General features: G+C 51.8%; 1 protein-coding gene across 1 annotated transcript in view; it reads right to left on the reverse strand.

Annotated features, from left to right (window-relative positions):
* SHROOM4 (shroom family member 4) overlaps positions 1-20,771 on the reverse strand; it is a 116,123-nt gene that overhangs the window by 18,786 nt on the left and 76,566 nt on the right. The window contains exon 3 of the mRNA XM_072626650.1: positions 1,288-1,425. Coding sequence (XP_072482751.1) covers positions 1,288-1,425 — 138 coding nt within the window. The remainder of the gene's footprint in view (positions 1-1,287; positions 1,426-20,771) is intronic.

Consider the following 20,771-nt stretch of genomic DNA (forward strand, 5'->3'; position numbering starts at 1 on the left):
AGACTGACGCCACCGAATTGGAGGACATTCACAGCAGGGGCATAAAAGCCTGAGCGTGGGAGAACGAAAGGTCGGGGGTGCACTCTGGGGGGTGGGAGTGGTGTTTGCTCTGTCTCTGCCCTCCCAGGGCCCTCCCTTCCCTTGGAGTCAGCCTTCGAAACGCCCCTCACTGAGCTCCTAGCTCAGTGGCGCCATCCCCCTGAGTCCCATGGCCTCCTTCAGAAACGGAGGCCATGCCCTGCAATGGGGGTGCCCTTGGGTACAAGGGCCAAGAGTCTGGCTCCTCTTTTCTCCTTCTCTGTTACCAGGCCCAGGGACCTAGAATGGGTTAGCAGGGGTACTGGTCCTCTCAGGGGAAAATCCCAGGGGTTCAAGGAAACACAAAAGTCGCCAGGCTGTCATGGAAAGAGCACTGAGCTCCAGTCCCTGGCTCTGGATTTGAGTTACTACTGCCGCTCAGCACTTGGGGGACTCTGGCTGACTAACCTGCTCACTCCCAGCCAGCCAGCCTCCTAAGTGAGGAAGGCCTGGCTGCCAGCCCCGCGGCTCGCTAAAAGTCGCCAGTCAGGTAACACCAGGCAAATGCCCCTTGACTTCCCCCCACTACCAAAACTCTCTAAGACTTTGAGTGACAGATGAGTTGCCCCCACCCTGCTGAAATCAGACCCCAAAAGAAAGAAAAGGGTACTGGGCCAGACCACCCCAAAGGAAGTGTTCACGGCACAAGAGCCTCCAAGCACTCCCAACAGATTATTCTCTTCCTGGCCATGGGCACACCATTTTCCTCGGCCTTTGAGGTGCCCACCACAGGGAAGAGTGACGTCGGGCAGCCAGCTTTCCAGGAGGCAAAGCCCCACCACCCTTTCTGCCTCATTTCCTGGAGAGTTAAAGGATTCCCAGCTCTGATCTCGAGGTTATACAGCACTCCAGAAAATGTGAGAATACCATCAAGTCCAGCACTCTAATTTTCCAGGGGAAGAAACTGAGGCCCGGGGAAGTTGACCGAGTGATACCCTCAAGATCATACAGCTTTTAAGTAGCAGAATTGGAATTTCAAGCCAGCTCCTCTGACCCCCAAAGCACTGTTCACCACTGCCTCCTTTTCCCCAACCCACTCTTTTGACAAGACAAGGAAGACGAATCTCAGAGCGGCCACAGGACTCTCCCAGCAGGACAAAACTGGGAAACCAAGGCAGAGCTAAGAGCAGATCCCATGCTGGGATCTAGAATGTAGGGCCACCAGGGCCAAGGAGCATCACCAGTTGGGAGGAATAAGTTGGCACTTACCTGGCGTCACAGCCCAAATGCCAGGATAAGCTGAAGGGGTCTTCAGGAGAGTTCATGGAGGTAGCTGCTGCCTCAGGGCGCCCCTCCAGCAGTTTGGCCATGTGCCATGAATGTGGCCTGGCCAGGGGGCTGGTTCTCCTGCCAACAAGAATAGGGAGGAAGTTAGCCTGGGGAGTCGGGGCTGAAATCACTTCCCAGGCAGTTTCCGGCCCACCCCACCTCCCTCCCCCGAATGCATGAGGAAGCCTTGGGAGGAGAAGGCAGCCTGGAAGGATGGCCCAGCTGGCCTCCTCTTCAGCCTTCAGGTGGACACTGGACAAGCTGCCCATGTGGTCAGGCTTCCGAAAGGAAATGAAGATGAGAATTGTCCCACACTGAAGGGAAAGTCCAAGGAGGCCCCAAAAGAGATCTTGTGAAGAGTGGTCCCTCCCTGCCTATCCCAGGACCCTCAGCTGCCTCCAATACCTGAAACCCTGGCAAGCTCTGAGAGCTGGGGTTCCCCCAGGCAATATCTCCCCAAAGCATCACCAAATGGCCATCCAGTCCAAGGAAGAGCCATGGTGAGGGCCCCCCGCTTCTACGCACAGGCCTCCAGGGAAGGCATCACTCACGATACCCTGCTCCTAGTCCTGCTCTTAGGCCAAGGAGAGCAAAGCCAACCTCTCTTCCACACAGAATTTTTTCAGAAGACCATCCTGTTCTCTGAGTCTTCCCTTCTCCACACCAAACATGCCCAGCTCTTCCAACTGAAGCCACTGCCACTCCCCCAAACACACCAGAACTGGTCTGACCAGGGCAGGGGACAGGGTCTGTCCTCACCTTCATTTGGGAGCCTTGGCCTCTCAAACACATGCGATTGGCCCACAATGCCACTCATGTTGGGGCCCTTAGCCATGCCAGCATATGCACACATGGCCACATGCAGACACACACATTCCCATACATACATACACACTGCCCCAGCTCAGGCATGGAGCACAAGAGGAGGGTCATGGTTGGCCTCTCCACCTCTACTTCATAGACTTCCCCTCAGGCCTTCAGGCCAACTCACTCCTAGGAAAGCGTCCCCTCCTCCCTGTCTCCAACAGACCTAGCAGGACACTGTGTCTGAGCTTCTCAAGGAGATGCTCATCCTTCAGGCCTGTCCTTTTCCCATGCTCCCCTACACAGGACATGCCACCAAATGATCTGGTAGCAACCTGCTATAATGACACCAGACTGGGAACAGATGACACCTTTGCCAGAGAATAGTTCCAGAAAAAACACTTGGTGGTATACTGGGAAGGGATCTCACAGAACATTGAGTCCAGCTCCTCATTTTACGAAGGCCTCCTTTACTGAAGCCCAGGGAGAAGGGAGTCACCCAAAGTCACAAAGGCAGTACACAGCAGACCAAGAACTGGAATCCAGGTCCTCTGACCAGAAATTCAGCCCTCTTTTCACTGTACCATCAGAGGTAAGGGGAAGTCAGGAGTGCTACTCAGAGAGGCCAATCCCCAGCTGGCAGGGAGATGCATTCCCAAGATACTGAGGAGTACCTAAGGAGCCAGTCACAGAGAGATCTGAGGGCCCTGGCAGGGAATGGAGGAATCCTGGCAAGATTCTCTAGGACCCAATGACAAGGTATGAGTCCCTGGATGTGTATTTGAGGTCTGGCTCTGTGCCCTACTCCCCATGTGACCATGCTGGGCAAGGGGGTCGGCAACCGGGCTGCTGAACAGAAGATGCAGAGTGGACGAGTGTGAAAGAGGGATGTTCGGGCCCAGACAGCCACACCAGGAACAGGGGCAAAAAGTGGCAAAGAGGCTGATTGGGGCTGGCCGTTGGAACAAACTTCCCAACAGCTGAAGCTTCCCCAGAGTGAAAGGAGCCATCCCCAGGGGAAGGGCTTTGAACCTTGGGAAGGCTTGGGCAGTGTGGTGCAGAATGAAAAGAGGGAGCCACCCAGGAACTCTGAGAAAGAAATACAGTAACAAGCCTGACTTCAGCGCTGAGACAATCGCAGACTGGTTGAACCACACCTTTGGGGCATAGAAGGGAGTCCAGGTGGACATGGATGGTTGGAAAGTGGCAGTGATAGGAAACAGCATCCACAGAAAATTTTAGTCTTTAAAAACACAAACACACACACACACACACACACACACATCATGCTCACTCCTGTCTCACTGCATTTGCTCTGCCTGCTTAGGATAGTGCAGCTTAGGATCATGGGAACAAAGAATTAGTGCAAGGCCATCATCTCTAAGTGAAGAAACTGAGTCCATTTGGGTTGGAAAGCCAGAGCCCTGCTTTTGAGGGCACGTCTGTATGACTGAAAGCTATAGAAACTACAAGCTCCCTGAGGAGCCTGGAGACTTTCAAGGAGATTATCAGTTACCATCCACAGACAGGGAAGGCCAGCTCAATCCTGGCCAGGCAGAGCTTTCTACCTTCCTCCAAGTAGATTGGGGTCCAGGAGGAGTCAGCTAGCCTCCCCAGTCATGCCGGGGGCCCAGAAACCAGTGAGATGGCACAAAGTAGGAGTGTGCCAGGCTTATACCACATAGCCTTAGAGCCCAAGCTTCAGCACCATCTCCTTGGTCAACATGGGGTCAAGAGAAGAACCACTCAGAGCAGCTAAAGTAGGCAGGGGCTGGGCTCAGACTGCAGATGGGCCGGAGGCCCAGAACCTAGGAGGTCACACAGCCCAAACTGTACCTGCCCAAGAACCTCGCTTCAAGTGGGCATCCAGCCTGTGCCTAAAAACTTCTGGGGAGCACACACCCCCGCCCCAGCCTGGCTGCCCAGGCTGCTTTGAGACAGCTGTCTTGGTCAGCTTTTCCTTATAAAAAGTTGCTATCTGCCTTTGCGCACTGCCCCTGCCCCCAACCACTTCTGGTTCTGTCCTCTGGGGCCAGCCATAACAAGGCTCATCCCTTTTCCCATCAAACACGTGAAGATGGCAACTGGGTCTCCAAAATCTTCTTTTCGCCATATTAACAAGCCCTTGCACCTTCAGTCAATCATATGGCAGAATCTCCAAACCAGGGGAAGCCCTGGCCACTTGTTCAGCTGGCGGCCCTGGAAGGGGTCTGCCCAAGACAGAGGACAAAGATGGGGACACACACATCCCTAACCCTAGCCCTTTGTCCTGGCCCCCATGGCTCTCTCAGCTAAGCCCAAGTTGGCATGTGCTTTGGAGCTGGCATATTGTACTAGATGTGCTTGCAGCCCAGCATGGCCCCCAGATCTTTTTCAATCATTCTCCTTTAGTCTATCTGCTCAGGCCACTCGAGATCCACAGCCCTTCTACCACAGCCAGGCAGCCCAAGGGTCCCCCAGACAGTCCAGGAAAGTGCATCACCATCTTTTCTAAGGGTGTCAGACAGAAAAAAGGCAAGTCTGGATTCCCCTAGACCCACATGAACAGAAAGGATGTATGTAGGTCAGAGGACATTCTTCAAGATGTCCATGTGCCACTCAGCAGCAGTTAGCTACCCGAACACTTCGATCCTCCTGGTTGGGCAGCACTCCCATCTCTGGGCCTCAGTTTCCCCTTCTCTAAATCCTAGGCTTCACGATAGAGAGAATAGGGATGAGGTTCAGGCCTGCAATTTCATTGGGAGAAGCTACTCCTAGTGAGGAAACTCCCTCTACCAATGCAGATTGGCACCTTCTCTGTAACCCTAAGTCGCAGGTGCCTAGGTCCAAGATTTGAGTAAAGTGGCTTGTTCAGGGTCAAATAGGAAGTATGTGTCAGGGGTGGGACAACCCCAGGGCTCGCTGATATTGGTACCAGCTGTCTATCTGTGCTGTGCCATTGCCACCTTACCAGAATTCTATAGAATTAGGTAAAACTATGTCATGGTACCACTAAATAACTTGGTCAAACTTTTCTTTGGCCAAAAATCCCAGTGTAACCTCACCTAGAGGTCAGGTAGGACTCAGTTGGCCCACAAGCCTGGGCACTTGGGAACAAAGAGAAGACAGAAGCACTGACCCCCCCGCCACGTACCCCTTGTCTCCCTCTCTTGCTACCATCCTTGGTGATGGCAGCCCCCCCACTGCCCCCACTCCATGCTCACTCAATGGCTTTTCTGAAGGCGACAAGAAAGGGGCTTTTGAAGGAGAAGAGAGGAGTGAGGCCCAGGGCACCTACCGTGGAAGTTAGCCAAGCTGCTGCACCCTTCCTCAGTCGGGCCATTGAGGGCACCATGCAAGGGCCTAGGCAGAGCCTTCAAGCTCTAGTCCAGGACGCCCAGCCTTCCTGGCTCTAAAAACAGAGTGAAGGAAACTTCCAGGCTGGGAGCAGCTGCTGGGTGAGCCTGGGTACCAACATCCTTCCAGGAGCAGCATGGGTGGCAGAGAGAAGGATGGAAGGACAGGCAGGCAGCATAAACAGCCCCCCCAACTCCTCTGGCTCTGCCCCTCCCCCTGCCCTGCCCCAATAGCCAATGAGCAGCCTGGGCTCCCAGCCATGGCAGGACTCAGGAAAGGAGCAAGGAAGTGATGTTTGGGAAAGATAAAGCGGGTGTCCAAAAGGAATTTTTCAAAATCCACGTTTAATGCTCGAGACGCAGACGCACTTCAAAGAATTCCACAACTTCCTGGTCCAAAGGGACCCCACCCAGTGGAGAGGCCTGAGGGGAGGTCACTCCAGCCTCCCTGATGGGCTCCAAGTCTGCTGACTCAGGAAGGTGGGGGTGTCTGGAGACTAAACATTGTCTTGATTCCAGGCGCAGAAAGGGGAGTGAAGGTGCCCTGGGAGCCCACACAGGGGGCCAGAAGGACCCTCGGCGGCACCTGGCTCCACCCTCTCATTGGACAGAGGGGAAAACTGATGCCCAAGGAGAGGCTGATGTCAGACTAAGTGGCAGAGCCAATGGACAACTCCAGCTCCTGGGGCTCCAGAAAAGATAGTCTCTTGTTCTCAGGCTGACCCACCCACCTGCCCTTCTGAGGGGTGGTGATGCGCAGAGCTCATGAGGCTGACCAGGGCCCTAGACTGAGGACTGCCACCTGGGTTCTAAGCCAGCTGAGTGACTGAGGGTAAGCAGCTGCATCTCCCTGAGGCCTCTTTGAAATGGGGGTGGTGGTGGACCAGATGGCCTCTGGAGGGTACTTCTGCAGTGTGGGATCTGAAGTCAGAGGAACCCCATTCAAATCTTAGCTCTTCTGTGTGGCCTTGGAGAGGGCCCTTTCATCCATTGGGCTGGACTAGAGATCTGTGAGCTCTCTTCCAGCCCTAACAGTCTCCACTGGCCTTAGCCTGGGACACCAGAACTCCAAAGCATCACTCCCACTGAGCTGTCCTGGATCTGGGACCAGAGAGTTGATTTCCAACAGCTCTGGCCCCAGATACCTTGAAAACCAGTGTGTGTTTCCTTTCCTAGTTGGGAACCAGGGCTTTCCCGCTCTGCTCCTCAGCTCAGCATCCCTGAGCTGGCCCTGGGCCCACTGCCCCCCAGGCATCTTTGGCCATTCAGAATCTGTACCAAGAGCCCCTTCCCTTCTTTTCCCCAAGGGAGGCCCACTTAGTCCAGAAAGCATTCAGCTCTCAGGTTCCCAGGCCCTTTGTCTTCCCCACTGTGAGGGGTCGGCAGGAGAAAAGTGCACAGTCCCTCAGAGTCCAGGCTGTTTCATTTCATTTCTCAGGCCGAGCCCTGGGCTGGGGGCTGGACTCAAAAAGACAAAATCGCAACAGTCCCTGCCTCTAGGAGCTGCCATTCTCCTGGGAGTGGAGGGAGGCAGTGGCTAAAACCTGCTATCATCTCGGAAAGAAGAACACGCTAACAACTTGAGCAGGGAGGGCTGGTTTGGCTGCAGCTCAGTCTACAAAGCCAGACAGTGAAAAGGGTTAAATGCCATGCTGAGGAATTTGGGTTTTATCCCAGAGGTAAGAGGGAGCCACCGAATCTTCTTGAGCAGCAGATTGGCATGGTCAGATTTTGACATGCTTTAGGAACCCTGATTTAATAACTGTGTCAAAAATGAACTGGAGAGGGGAGAAGGAAGAAACAGGAAGCTGGAAAGCTAATGGGGAGGCTGGTGGGAGAGGCCAAGTGAGAAGTGATGAGAGCCTGAATGAGGCTGAGGAAAAAGAGATGGTGTAGAGGCAACAGTGACAAGACTTGGCAGCTGATGAACATGTGGGGTGGGGGAACAGTGAGTATGGCACACCCGTTGTGAGCCCCAGTGACTGGTAGGATGGCATCCTTGACAGAAAGAGAGGGCTGGAAGAGGGAAGATTTGTGGGGCAAGAGAACAAGGTCAGTTTTGGACATACAGCTGGAGATATCCCATAGGGGACATCTGAGTGGAAATAGCAGGCCTCAAGGTCAGGTAGATCTGGGAATCATCATCGTAGAGATACTAATGAAACCAAAGGGAACAGATGAGATCATCAAGTGAGAGAGTAAAGAGCAGAGAGAAGCCAGCCCAGGACAGTCAAGTCCTTGCTTACAGTGTACTTGCCAACCCCTTCTCTTTGCTGGGTGCTGCCAACTTGACAGCAGCTCTGGCCCTCGGGGATCACCTGGTGAGGCTGGGCAAACATAAATAGGCCAGCTCAAGCTCCCTAGCATTGGAAGAGAAGGAGGTGGTGTAGAGCCCAGCAGTTTGCTGATCCCTAGTGCCAGGTTTTGACCTTGACCCCCTGGTGCTCTGGAGCCCCCCCACTATTAAACTGCTAAAAAGAGTAGCCCACTCTCACTGATGGCATTCCCTCAACACCCACTCTCTGCTCCACCCATATCATAACAGCCTCTGGGGCTCTAGTGCTTCGAGGTTCACAACAGCCCATGGGGTGTAGGGATGCTCATTTTAGTATTCCCAATTGGAAGGTGAGAAAACTGAGGCTCTGAAAAGCTAACTTACTGGCCCATAATCACCTAACTGAAGCAGCATGGGAACTCAGGCTTCCTAGCTCCAAGTCTGACCCTTCTACTACGCCACACTGCCTCTCTCCTCAGCAAGCACTCTACCTTCTAGCACTATACATCTATTAGCCCAACTGTCTCCAAGGTCCAATGACTGACTGACCAGGGCCCCCTGTCTCCAAAACCCTCCAGTTTTTCCTATTCTTATATTTCCTATCTTTCTTGAGCTGGCTGGAACATCTGCTACCTGAACCTCATCCTTCTCCCCTTCGAGAATTTTTCATTTGGCTCCCTTGATTTATTCACAGCAGTGCATCCTCCAGCTCCTCTTCCACCTGTTCCCCAGTCATGGCTCTGTCCTAGGTCCTGAGCTCTCCTAAGCATTTCAGAAATGCCTGTTGACGGGTGATCACTATACATTTATTTCCTTGATGATTTCCTCAGATCCTGTGGCTTTGATTCCCTGCCCCTGGCTGAGCTCTGGCCCCCATGGTTTCAAATGCCTGCTCCTGGCTTCCCAGCTGGTCCCTCAGACACGAATTCCAGGAGGGCAGGGGCGTTCTTGCTTTGGCCGTTGAGTCCTTGGTGCCAGACACAGGGCATGTGCTTAGTATATGTTTGCTGATGGATGGACTGAACTCATGTCCAAAACTGAATTCATCATCTTCCCAAATCCCCAGTTTGTAAATGGCATCCTCCATCATGCCCCATGTCCCACAGACACAAGGTTCTCTCTGCCTCCTCAGTCCCCTTTGCATCCCTAATGGCCAATCAGTCACCTTTCCCAGTCTTCCTGCTCACCAGCCCTACTCTCAAGCCTTATTCCCCCTCATCTGGACTATAGCACCCAGCCCTTCCTTGTCTCCCTGCCCCTGCCCCAGCCAGCCTGCACCCTCTGCCAGACTAATCTGCCTAATGCACAGTTCTCATCATGGCATTCCACTGCTCCAAATTGGCACCCTACTTCTTGCCAAAGAAACTCTGCACTCCTTAGCTCTGCACCCAAGGTCTTCTGCAATCTGGCTTGGACCACCCTTTGCAGCTTTACCTCCCCTCCCATCCTGCCTTGGTCACTCCCCCTTGTCCAAGACAAGTCCTGGACATCCCTGTGCCCAGGAAGCCCCTGTGCCCAAGTTTCAATCCTACCCGACTCCCGAGGCTACATCCCCCAAGATGGCCCCATTCTCTTCAGCCTTGGATCATCAGAGCACCTGGGCTGGGCTTCTCATCTCCTTCGTAGCACACTTAATTTGGAGGCCTTGGAGGTAGGGCCATCTCTGGGACTTCATCTTTGTAATGCTCTCATGGCCTAGGAAAGGAGGAAGTCCTTGGCCTGACCTTACCAGGCTCTTTGCCTCTGAAGTTCTGGCACTGCTCTAGATCTGGGGGAGGAGGAAGAGAATGTCAAAGACTGAACAGTTCGCTTATTTTGTGCTTCAGGGAAGCGATGAGAGCAATTCAAGGCCAGGCCACATAGGGGTGGGCATTAGTGTGGGCACCAAGAAGCAAGTAGTGGCATTTCTGGTCCTGACTGTCCCCTTTGCCCTGGCTTGAGACTGGGGAGAACCCAGATTTGACTCAGACTAGCTGGCTCTGAGTCAGGGTCAGTCTGCAAACTTCCCTCAATTCAGTAGAACTGAGAACCAAGAAGAAAAGGAAGGGGGAGGTGCTGAGAAAAAGGCCAAGAAGCAAAGCGGGGACTGAGGAAAAGGGGGCCCCAGGGAAGTCATTTTGGTTATTCCCAAATCATTTGACAACCAGCTGGGGAGCCAAGGATGAGGACACCAGAACAGGATGCTTCACTGGCTTTAAAGTCCATTCCTTCCCCTATTTTACAGGTGAGGAAACTGAGGACTAGAGAAGGAAAGGGATTCAGCCAAGGTCACCAAGGCCCCCAGTGCAGGGATGGTGAAGGTTCAATAACAGGGGGATCTCAGGGATTGGCAAGAGCAGAAACAGTCGGAAGTGATCACCCCAAAGTGCCAACTTCATGAATGCTCTAAGGATGCCAGGACAGGAAATTCCCTTTACAGATGAGGAAACAAAGGCTACCTTGTGCAAGTCTGAGGAGCTAGGTACCAGCCAAGCTTTGCTGCTGCTGCTGACAACGACAACAACGTTTACACAGTGCCTACTCTGTGCCAGGCACTGTGTTAAGTGCTTGACAATTATTATCTTCGTCGAGCCTCACAATAACCCTGAGAAGTAGGTGCTTAATGTCCTCATTTTACAGACAAGGAAACTGAGGTAGACAAAAGTAAAGTGACTTCCTCAGGATCACACAGCTAGGAAGTGTCTGAGGCCAAATTTGAACTCAGGCCTTCCCAATTCCAGGCCCAGCTGTCAATCCACTGAGCCACCCAGCTGTCCACCTAGCTGCACTTGGGTCTTGGGATTTTGGGTCCTATGTTCTTTCTGCATTCCTGAGGTCCAGGAACCTTTGGGGAAAGCAATCAAGGCAGCCATGGTTCCTGCTGCTCAGCAGAAATGGGGATGAAGTTAAGGAGGCCATAATCTAATGGGGGCTCTTTCCTTCTTTGACAGTGTTTGGATAGGGAGAAACACAAAAGAACGGCCTTGATTAGCCGTGTTTACTTTGTGTGGTTCTTCCCGCCTCCCCCCAAAGAGCACATTCCATGGAAGCCACATGAAGGAACAGCAGCGTCCCTGGCCCAGGGCACCAGGAAGAGGACCCTGGAGAGAACAATGCATCACTTGTTTATCTGAGAGAAGAGGGGAAAAATCCCTCTCACCCCTCTTGGGAGGAAGGAGGCAGTTCAGCCTTGCAGGCCTCACCCTGCAGATCACAAAGTGAGTGAGCCTCCTCCAGTCCAGGCGAGGCACTGTCATTTCCAACTCCTGGAACCACGAGGAGGAGGGCCTGGTGAGGTGTCAGATGGCTTGTGTTGGAGGCAAATCCTCAGACTTCTTCTCTGTAAATGAGGACTGCATGATTCCTGCTTCTGTATTCTAGCTTGGCATCTGTGAGTCTATGCAAGAACTCCTTTCACTGAGGCTGATCAGCAGTTCATGTGCCACTTACAGTGTCAGGGAGTGTTGATGGGGAGGAGCATGGGATTTGTGTGACCAGGCCCTGACACCTGGTGCAGGTCAGAAAGGGGACTCAGACCCACAAGGCCTGTTCTCTATCCATTATCCCATGCTGCCAGCACCTGGACTCAGGTCCTCTGACCAGAGAGATGGGGAGAGAGGGAGAGAGAGAGAGAGAGACAGAGAGAGAGAGAGAGACAGAGAGACAGAGAGACAGAGAGAGAGAGACAAAGAGAGAGACAGAGAGACAGAGAGGAGAGGGGGGAAGAGAGAGAGTGAGAGGGGGGGGCACACAGAGACAAGCAGAGAGGCAGACAGAGAGAAAGACAGACAGGGAGACAGACAGGCAGAGAAAGACAGAGATACTTAACAGCAAACCAGATTCCAGCACCAAAGCTCTGGGCCTGTGGGCAGAGGACCAGGGTCCCCATAGTGGCTCAACCCCTTAGCACTGGGAGCTGGGAGTCCTAAGACCTTGAGTGAGTCTCTCAGCTTCACTTTCCTTGTTTGGGCCTCAAAGTCCCTTCTGTGGCAAGCCCTGATGTTCTTACGGCCACCTTTTCCCTGCCTCCCACCCACAATTATGCTTTCAGATCTGCTCATAGGGATACTGATACCTGACAGATCGGGCAGACCATTTGGCGCTGTCTTCCTTCCCCCTGTTCTGGGAATGCCCCTGGGACACCGAAGCCCATCATGAACCTCCCAGGAAACCTGCATGATTCAAGTCCTGCTTTGGACATCTCCTGGCTGTTTATATGCACAGTGCCTGGCACATTGTAGGCGCCTAATAAACGCTGACTGTGTGACCCTGGGCAAACAGCACAACCTCGCAGTATTGGTGGGGAAGGCTCTTTATCATTTGCTTATCCACACTAGGAGAGGGATTTCATCCTATCTATGAATCACATCTTCAAAACACAAAAGAATTTCCAGGTGAAGACCCTGAGCTGTGAGAGGTCACTTAGCTAAGTCTTTGGAGATTCTGGGCCTGGAACTGCCAACAGAGGAGCAAGAAGGCTCAGGCCTCAAAGGCCAGGTGTGAAGGGGTAGGGGACAGAGTCTACAGCCAGTCCCAGGTCCTACATTGGTTTTTCTTTACTCCAGGAGGCAGAGCTGCAACTTTAGAACAGAGCTGGGAGAAAGCCCACTGCCTTGGCCGACTGACATCTTTCCTTGGCTGAGGCCCCACCTCTGGGACTGGTTCCCACTTTTCCATCTCCACTTCAGTCTAAAAAATGGGGGGACACCTGTAAAATTAACTGGCCTCAAAAGAGTGTTTGAAGGAGCCTGGGATGGAGAGGATGCCAAAGGGCTCTGCAATGTAACTAGCCCCTCAGACATCCTGCCCTGGCCCAGCCATGGCACTTCTGGGAAAAGACCCCAAGGAAACAACCCAAAAGGGGAGAAAATCACATTTGGCCCAACTTCTTCCCAGCATGATATTTCTAATAGCAAAATATTGGAAAGAGCCCAAAGAGGAAGCACTGGAGTCTGGGGCCTAGGGTCTGGGGCCTGGGGCCTGAGGCCTGAGGCCTGGGACCTGGCTAAGCAGACCTGAGACGGAACACTCTGGAGCTGTGTCAAATGAGCCATCTATGGGGCCATGGCTACACATGCCAAGATGTATGGGAACAAGCACACAGGGCAAAAAGAGAACCTACAAGGCCTGGGTCTAGTGCTTATAGTCACGCCAATGTCACTTTGTTGTAAGGACCAGATCGCCTCAGTGGGTCATGGACTGAAAGGCTGGTTTCTTGGAGGGCATCCAATCCAACACCCTTTTCACCCAAGGGCACCCAGGTAGTCTAGAGCTGGCAGAGATGAAATTCAAAGCCAAGAATCTCTGGGTTGAATCCAGCTCCTAGTTAGAGTTCCTGCTGGTTGCATAACAATGGGCCTTGAGATGATGGCAACACTTGAGAACCCAAGCACCTAGGGCCACAGGGAGGAATCTGAAGTCCCTTCCCCAGATGCCAGAGCTGGGGACTGCACAGGGATGAGGTTTTCTTTCCAGTCACCTTCTACAGGAAGCCTTCACTGGACCCTCATTACTTCCATCTGTGCTCCTACAACAGTGTCCTGATTTCTGACCTTGGCTCTCATCAATCCAGCTCCCCACAGCTGCCAACATGATGGTCCTAAAGTTCAGCTCTGACCACATCACCCCCCTGCTCCAGAAACCTCTGTGGCTCCCTATGGCCTTTAGGATCAAATAGGAGGATTTCCTGTGTTGGGCATTTGAAGGCCACCTTCCCACTCTGATTTCCCATCACTCCCCCTTTCACACTCTGTTCCTTCCATACAAACTGTTCCTCATACTTCATCTCCCCACTCCAAGCCTCTAGTGTCTTTGCACAGGCAATGTCCTCTCTGGCTTCCTTCAAGGCTTGACTTCCCCTCAGTCCCACCTAGTGTGGTTCTTTTGTGCATTTCCAGACCTGTGGCTTCTAGAGGATGGGATCTGCTTAGCCTTTGTCGCTGTCTCCACATGGCCAGAGTTTAGTAGGCACTTGTCTAGGGGCACCAAGGCAGGCCATAGCTGATGGGGAGGAGGTGGGAAATGAGAGTGGACATTCAGGGTAGGGCCCTTCTAGAATAGCTGCCCCAAGATGTCTCTGCCCAGAACCCAAAGCCAGAAGCACTCAGGGAGTGTTTGTCCTCCAGCTCTGGTTTCTACCTGGAGAATTATGGTAGCCCAGGAGAAGGAGATTGCTCTCTTCCAAAGGTTTCCTCTCCTCTTTTGACCCACTGTCTCCTCCCCAGTGAGGGACCAGAGACCCTCAGCAACTGCTCACATGGGACCAAGGGCATGGGGGATGGGGCACACCATGGTGGACAGTGTGGCCCAAAGCCTGTAAAAGGTGGTGGCCTCAAGAGCTCCCACTTTCCTTCCAGCTCTGACCTCTGTTATTCACTGATTCCTCTCAGAACTGGGGGAAGGAGAAAAAGCCAGGCCCAGGGCTAAGGTGAGCCATCTCCCAAATCAGAAGGAATTATAACCATTTACTTAATGAGTGCTTTAAGGTGTAAAAGTAAATCACTTTTCCTAGTACCTTCTCTGTGAAACCTTAGATAAATCACTTCCCTCTCCAGGCTTGGGCCTCAGGTCTGGACTCTTTGGCCTCTGAGGCCCCTTCCCAGCTCCCATGTTCTCATTTCCAAGGCTCTTCCTCACTCTGGCATTCTACGTTTCATGTCGGGGCTCTCAGACTTTCTCCTCACAACCCTTTTTCCACACTTAAAAATCGCTGAGAGCCCCCTCTCCAAAGCTTCTGGGTACGCGGGTTAAAAGCAATCAATATTGACCATATTAAAAATGAAAACATCTTAGGATTGTTAGGAAAATCATTTTCAGCTCCTAGACTCTGAGAGGGTCCTTCAGACGCCTAAGTCCTCGGCCTCCACTTTGTGCTCTAAGGTCCCTGCCTCTCCATACAACATTTTATGCCACCTTCCTTTCTCCCAGAACTGTGGCCTAAGAGCCATTCCTGCTTGGGAGGTGGGAGACCTGGGCTCACATGCCAGCTTTGCTACTGTCACCAGGAAAGAGCAGCCATGCTCACGAGCTGAGTCTGAAATGGACAAATATCGTTCAGGTTAAAAGCCCACTAGGTCATTCACCTAGTTGAATGGGAGTTGAAACTCCCTCCTTTTTGCACAAAAGGAAGCTGAGGCCTGATGCCCCTGTGACTCCAGTCATCCAACACATTTCCTAGCAGCCTTCAAGCCATTGCACTGCCCTCTGCCCTGGTCAGGCCTTATCTGGTGTATTTTACTCAGGTCCAGCCATTCTAGTTTAGTAAGGACATTGTCAAAATGGAGCAGGTTTGAGAGGGCCTTGAGCTGCCATATGCAGAGGGAGTGGAGGACTTGGAGCAGAGAATTCTCATCAAGTGTTTGAAGGGCTGTCAGGTGGGAGGGGTATTAGCCCCAGAGGCCAGAGCAAGGACCAAAAGGGGAAGTTCCAGAGAAGCCAGTCTGGGCTGGGAATCAGGAGAAACTTGCTAAGGGTCAGAGGTGTTCCAAGGCAGGGATGGGCTGCCTCAAGAGGCACCGTGGAGGGGAGTGCCCTTGATTCTGGCTTTTGTTAAAGCCCTTCTTTCATATCAAGCTGCAGAGCCTGGGACAGTGTGCCCAGAAGCCTAGACAGGAGAGAGGGAGATGGTGAAGAAGGGTGATGTGGGGCGAGGTGAGGCCAGCCACTCAACAGGGCCAGTGGAGGGCCATGCAACAGAGGATCTCTGGGACTCAGCACTGTCAAAGGCCTGCCTGGGCTGAGCTTTTGGTGGAAGTAAGGACAAGGCAAAAGCCTCTGGGCTCCCAAAACAGGGCACCAGTGAAGGACTAAATGGAGCATCGCCCTCCTGGAGAAGATGAGACCAAGAGGGAACATGTGTACCATCTTCAAGTATCTGAAAGACTAAAGCAGGAAAAAGAAACTGGACTTGCCTTAGTTGGCTTGGCTCCAGACTTACAGGGAGGCCAATTTCTTTGCTCAGTCACTACCAGAGGCATTTAGGCAAAGACTCCATGATCTCCCGGTCCCTTCCAGCTATGAAAGGTTAGGTATTGTGGGACAACGGAGAGAGGAGCAGCTTTGGAATCAGAGGACCAAATTCCAGCTGTCATTCAGAAGCCATGGGCCCTCAGACCAGTTTCTTCCCTCTCTGAGCCTCAGTTTCCTTCTCTATAAAATGAGGGGGTTAAACTTAATGGTCTAGCTAAGCTAAAAGCCAAGAACAATAAAAAGACAAATGGGCAGCATTCTTGTGTGTGTATGTGTGTGTGTGTGTGTGTGTGCGTGTGTGTGTGTGTGTGCATGTGCGTGTGTGTGTGTGTGTACAAAGGGGTTCCGGAAAGACCTGATGGACTGCCTGGGGAAGGGGGTGGGTCTTGGGGGGCCACAAAAGGACTTCTACACAGTCAAGAAATTCTCTGAGGCAGGACGCCTTCTCCTTGGTCCGTGTTTGGTTGGCATTCGGCGGGCTGCCTACCACCTCCCCTGTTTTCAGAGAGCTCACATACGAGGCCTCTAATTGATTACAAAATGTTCTACAAGGGCCCCTGGGGAGCTCCCGATTCAGATATATTTATACCTACAAAGGTCTGGTGGTTCATCAAGCTATTTTCTTTTTCTTTTCAAGGGCCTTGTAATCGGCCCTAAAATCCCAATACCAGTTTCTAACAGGCAGTCTGTCAATGGAAGATGAAGCAGCCACCCTAAATGGGGGACAAGGTCTTCCCTCTGTCCCTGCCTCCATCCTCACTGTTGGTCTCCACTTGAGTCACAACCACATCCTCTTTCATCCCCTCAGAATGGAGGTGAAATCAATGGGATGATTATTTCAGAAAAATGAAATTTCATTTAAATTGAATTTTTAAACATAGTCAAAATATTGGGGGTTAGGGGTCACGTGTGTAAAAAGTTCACCCAAATGCAACTGCAAGAACTTAGGGACATTGACAAGCAGAGCTTGGAGGCCAAGGACCTGGATTTGAATCCCAGCTGGGTCACCTTGGCTGTTCCCTTTGCTACTCTGGTTGGACTCAGTGATCTCTAAGGGCCCTTTTAGCTCTAAACCTATGATCCCCTGGATGCCCACCAGCAAGTGCAGAATGCTGTGGGAAGAAAAAAAAGGCAGTACAAGACACCAAGGAACTATACAAGTCATGTATATATGTGAAAAAACCTGGGAGTAGAACATCATTGGACAGGATGACAGGATGTGCACGTGCATTCATGTGCATGTGCGTGTGTGTGCATGTGTGTGTGCACACACACGTGTGTGTGTATGTACATACCACTGTAAACTTCAACTCTACCCCTAAATGAGAGGCTCTGCCACACTGAACATGGTAATGACCCTGGAGAATCTGGAACACAGGATCCTCCTAACCAGCATTCCTCAGAACCCTCGGAAATCTGTTTGCCAGAAATGGGGGGCTACATTTGTTTCCTTTGCTATCCCCCCAATATTCTCATCATTCCCACCCTAGCAACCAGTCTCTCCCTGTTACAGAGAAACGCGTCTAGTAGAGAAGTTTCCCTTGTTAGTTCTTTCAACTTTTGAAGGATGAAATTATCATTAAGCAAAGACAAGAAGCTATTAGTTGCTCTGCTTTTGGCAGAGAGAGAGAGAGACAGAGAGAAAGAGAGAGAGAGACAGACAGACAGACAGAGACAGAGAGAGGGAGAGAGAGAGAGACAGACAGAGGGAGAGAGAGACACACAGAGAGAGAAAAAAACAGAGAGACAGAGACAATTGAAGTCTCTCATCATTATTGCTAAGTTCCCTCCTCCCACCTCTAACAGTCTGCTTACTGTTCCCTCTGGCACCCTGGAATTTTATCTCAAAGAATCAGTTTGGGGACCCTGGCCTGGGTGCCTCCCTACTCCCAGGCCTGGAACCCTTGAGTCCCTCCCCCCCACTGATCAGCCAAGAACCCCTGACCCATAGCCTCAAGGCTGGTAGAGAGGACAAGGCTTAGAGGGAACAAGATAAGTGTCTTCTAGCGCCTGAAAAGCCTTCCTATGGCAGAAGAATCAGCCTGAGTCAGAACAAGGGAAGGCAGTAGAACAGAAGGCTAGAACGTGCTAACTGTTTGAGCTGTCCCCAGTGGCAATGGGCTGCCTCAGGAGGAGCTGGGATCCCCTACTGCAAGGGGCTCTGGGGGATGGGGTGAAAGCACAACATCCAAATCTGACACTTGTAAAATCAGTAACTGGATGATCTCAAAGGACCCTTCTTGATAGAACCTTCTACCTCTGCGAAGGAACAAAGACCTCTCTGTGGCCTTTGACATGGTGGAGCACTCTCTCCTCTCAGATCCTCTCTCTTCCCTTGGTTCTTAGGACAACCCCCCCCTCCTGTTCTCCTCCCTCTCTGACCACTCTTCCTCTGTCTCCTTGACTGACTCCTCCTCCAGATCACACCCCTCTCTCTCCCGGTCGTCCTCCCCAGTCTTCTTTGCTGGATCCTCCTCCAGGTCACACCTGCTAACCATGGGTATGCCCCCAAAGTCTGTCTGGACCTCTATTCTTCTTGTAATCTCTCTCACTTGGGGATTTCATCGGTTCCCATAGGTTCATGGGTTCAAGGATCATCAGTGTGTTGATAATTCCCAGATCAACGGAGGCAGTCTTAATCTCTGCCTGAGCCAGTCATCTATACTCAAGCCTTTTGAACATTTCAAAGTCAACATATCCAAAAGAGAATTCCTTTCCTTCCCCCTCTTCCCAATTTTCCTATTACTATGAAGAGCACCATCATCTCCCCAGTCTCCCAGGCTCCCAGATGCCTCACCATGACTCACTCCAACCAGTCTCCTGGTGCAGGGCCTTATCCCCCCATGCCTGGACTACTGCAGTAACTGTTGGGGGGGGTGCCTTCCTCCAGACTCTCCCCACCCCATCCATCCTCCACTCAGCTACCACGTTGATCTTCCTACAGCACACATTCGATCATGTCATCCCCCCCATCCCTATTTAAGAAACTTTAATGGCTCCCTAGCACTTCCAGGATCAAAGGGAATCCCTCACTTCGGCATCTGAAGCTTTTCATCACCTGGCCCCTTCCTACCCTTTCAGTCTTCCTACACCCTTGCTCCCATTCACACAGTCTATCTTTTGGCTCCATTGGAACACAGGTGTTATGTCAGGAACCTGGTAAAGAGTACTGGGTAGGGCTAAGAAGGATGCCTTGAAAGAAGACTCCAGATGGGTGATGCTGAGGCCCTGAACTTAGGCAGGCTCTTGGCAATCAGGATGAAGGAGGGGAGGGAGTGCCAAGGTACAACCCCCAGGCCTCTCATTGAGGCCTGGAGAGCTGGCACCACACAAGAGGTGGAGGAAAATGCCTTGTCAAATAGCCTGGCTTTGACATTCACTTTTTCATTCAACAAACACTGATTCAGGGCTTCCTGTTCACAAGGCCTGAGTGTTGTGCACTGAGGATACTCCGAGGGATAGAGCAGAGGCCCTGAGGGGAAGATCATTGGACATAAATAACTCTGGTTGAGAGAAGAGCTAAGGAGAGGCCCAGACCTAGGGCTCTGAGGAATTCTGCAAGGGAATGGGAGGGAGGAAGGAGTGGGGAGGGCAAGGCTTCCTTTCACCTGGGAGGTGGGCTGGGGTGTGGGTGGGGAAAGAGGGAGAAGCAACATCTGAATTGGGCCTTTAAAGAAGGGAGGATTTCAAGAAACAGATTGGGGGATGGAATGCATTCTGGCCTTGGGGACAGAAGTATGAAGATGGGGGGAGGGTGTAGGGATAGGGCACAGTATGAGAAGGCTAGCAAGGTAGGCGGGCACTGTGCAAAGGATGGTCATAATCCAGGAGAGCCTGAAGCAAGGTGTCCAGAGCAGGGGTCAAACAGAATCCAGGCAGGAGGCAACTAAGAGGCTCAATGGATCAGAGTACTGGACTTGGAGTCAGAAAGCTCAGAGTTTGAATCTACTAGCTGTGTGGTGTAGCCTCTGTTTGCCTCGGTTTCCTCATCTGTCAAATGGGAGAATAATTCTCAGGCCTTTCCCTCCCTTAATTATCTCCTATTTATCCTTTCTAGAGCTGTTCCTAATTGTTTGCCCCCATTAGATTGTGAGCTCCTTGAGGGGAGCAATTGTCTTTTGCCTCTTCTTGTATCCCCAGTGCTTAGGACAGTACCTTGTACATAGCAGGCACATTAATAAATGTTTTTGACTGACTGAGTCCTAGACTTGGAAAATTAAGGTGGGTATCAGGGAGTGGGGGAAGATAGCCCAAGGAAGTGCCCCAGGTGGCAAGGGTCACTGGGTCACAGATCATGCCTAGGGTGGGGTAGAAGGTATGAGAAGACTTAAAAGGAGGGACAGCATATGAAAGGTTCTGAATACCAAACAGAGGATTTTGTATTTGATCCTGGAGACCATAGGGAGCCATAGGAGTTTATTGAGTAGGGCAGTGACATGATCAGATCAGACCTGTGTTTTAGGAAAATCACTTTGATGGCTGAATGGAGACTGGATTGGAGTGGGGAACGATTTGAGGCAGGCAGTCCCTCCCCAGCAGCTAGTACAATAGTTCAGGATTGAGAAGATGAGGGCCTGCACTAGGGTAGGGGCAGGGGCAGAGGAAAGAAGCAAATGCAAAATGCATGTAAAATAAATACAGAAATGGAAGGACACTGGCAACTGAAAGTGAGTCACCAAGCATTTACTGAGTACTTCCCAGGTGCCAGGCGCCATGCCAAGCACTGAAGCATCAGTGACTAGATTCCAGGCATTGTGCATGAAAGACACCATGTAGAAAGGGATGCCTGAGGTGAGTTTTGAAGGAAAGTGGGGATTCTAAGAGGCAAAGGGAAGAAAGGAGGGCACTACAGGCATGAGGCACGGTCAATGCAAAGGCACAGGGATGGGAAATGGAGCATCGAGTGTGAAGAATGACAAGGTGAGTTTAGCTGGGTTGAAGTTTAGGTGTTGGGCTGTTGGGGACCTTAAATTCCAAACAGAAGACTTTGTATTTGACTCTAAAGGTAACAGGAAATGCGCATGGGTTATCCTCTCCAGGTGTTTGGCAGTGAAGAAGAGACA

The sequence above is a fragment of the Notamacropus eugenii genome, chromosome X (assembly GCF_028372415.1).
Source record: "Notamacropus eugenii isolate mMacEug1 chromosome X, mMacEug1.pri_v2, whole genome shotgun sequence".
NCBI lineage: Eukaryota > Metazoa > Chordata > Mammalia > Diprotodontia > Macropodidae > Notamacropus > Notamacropus eugenii.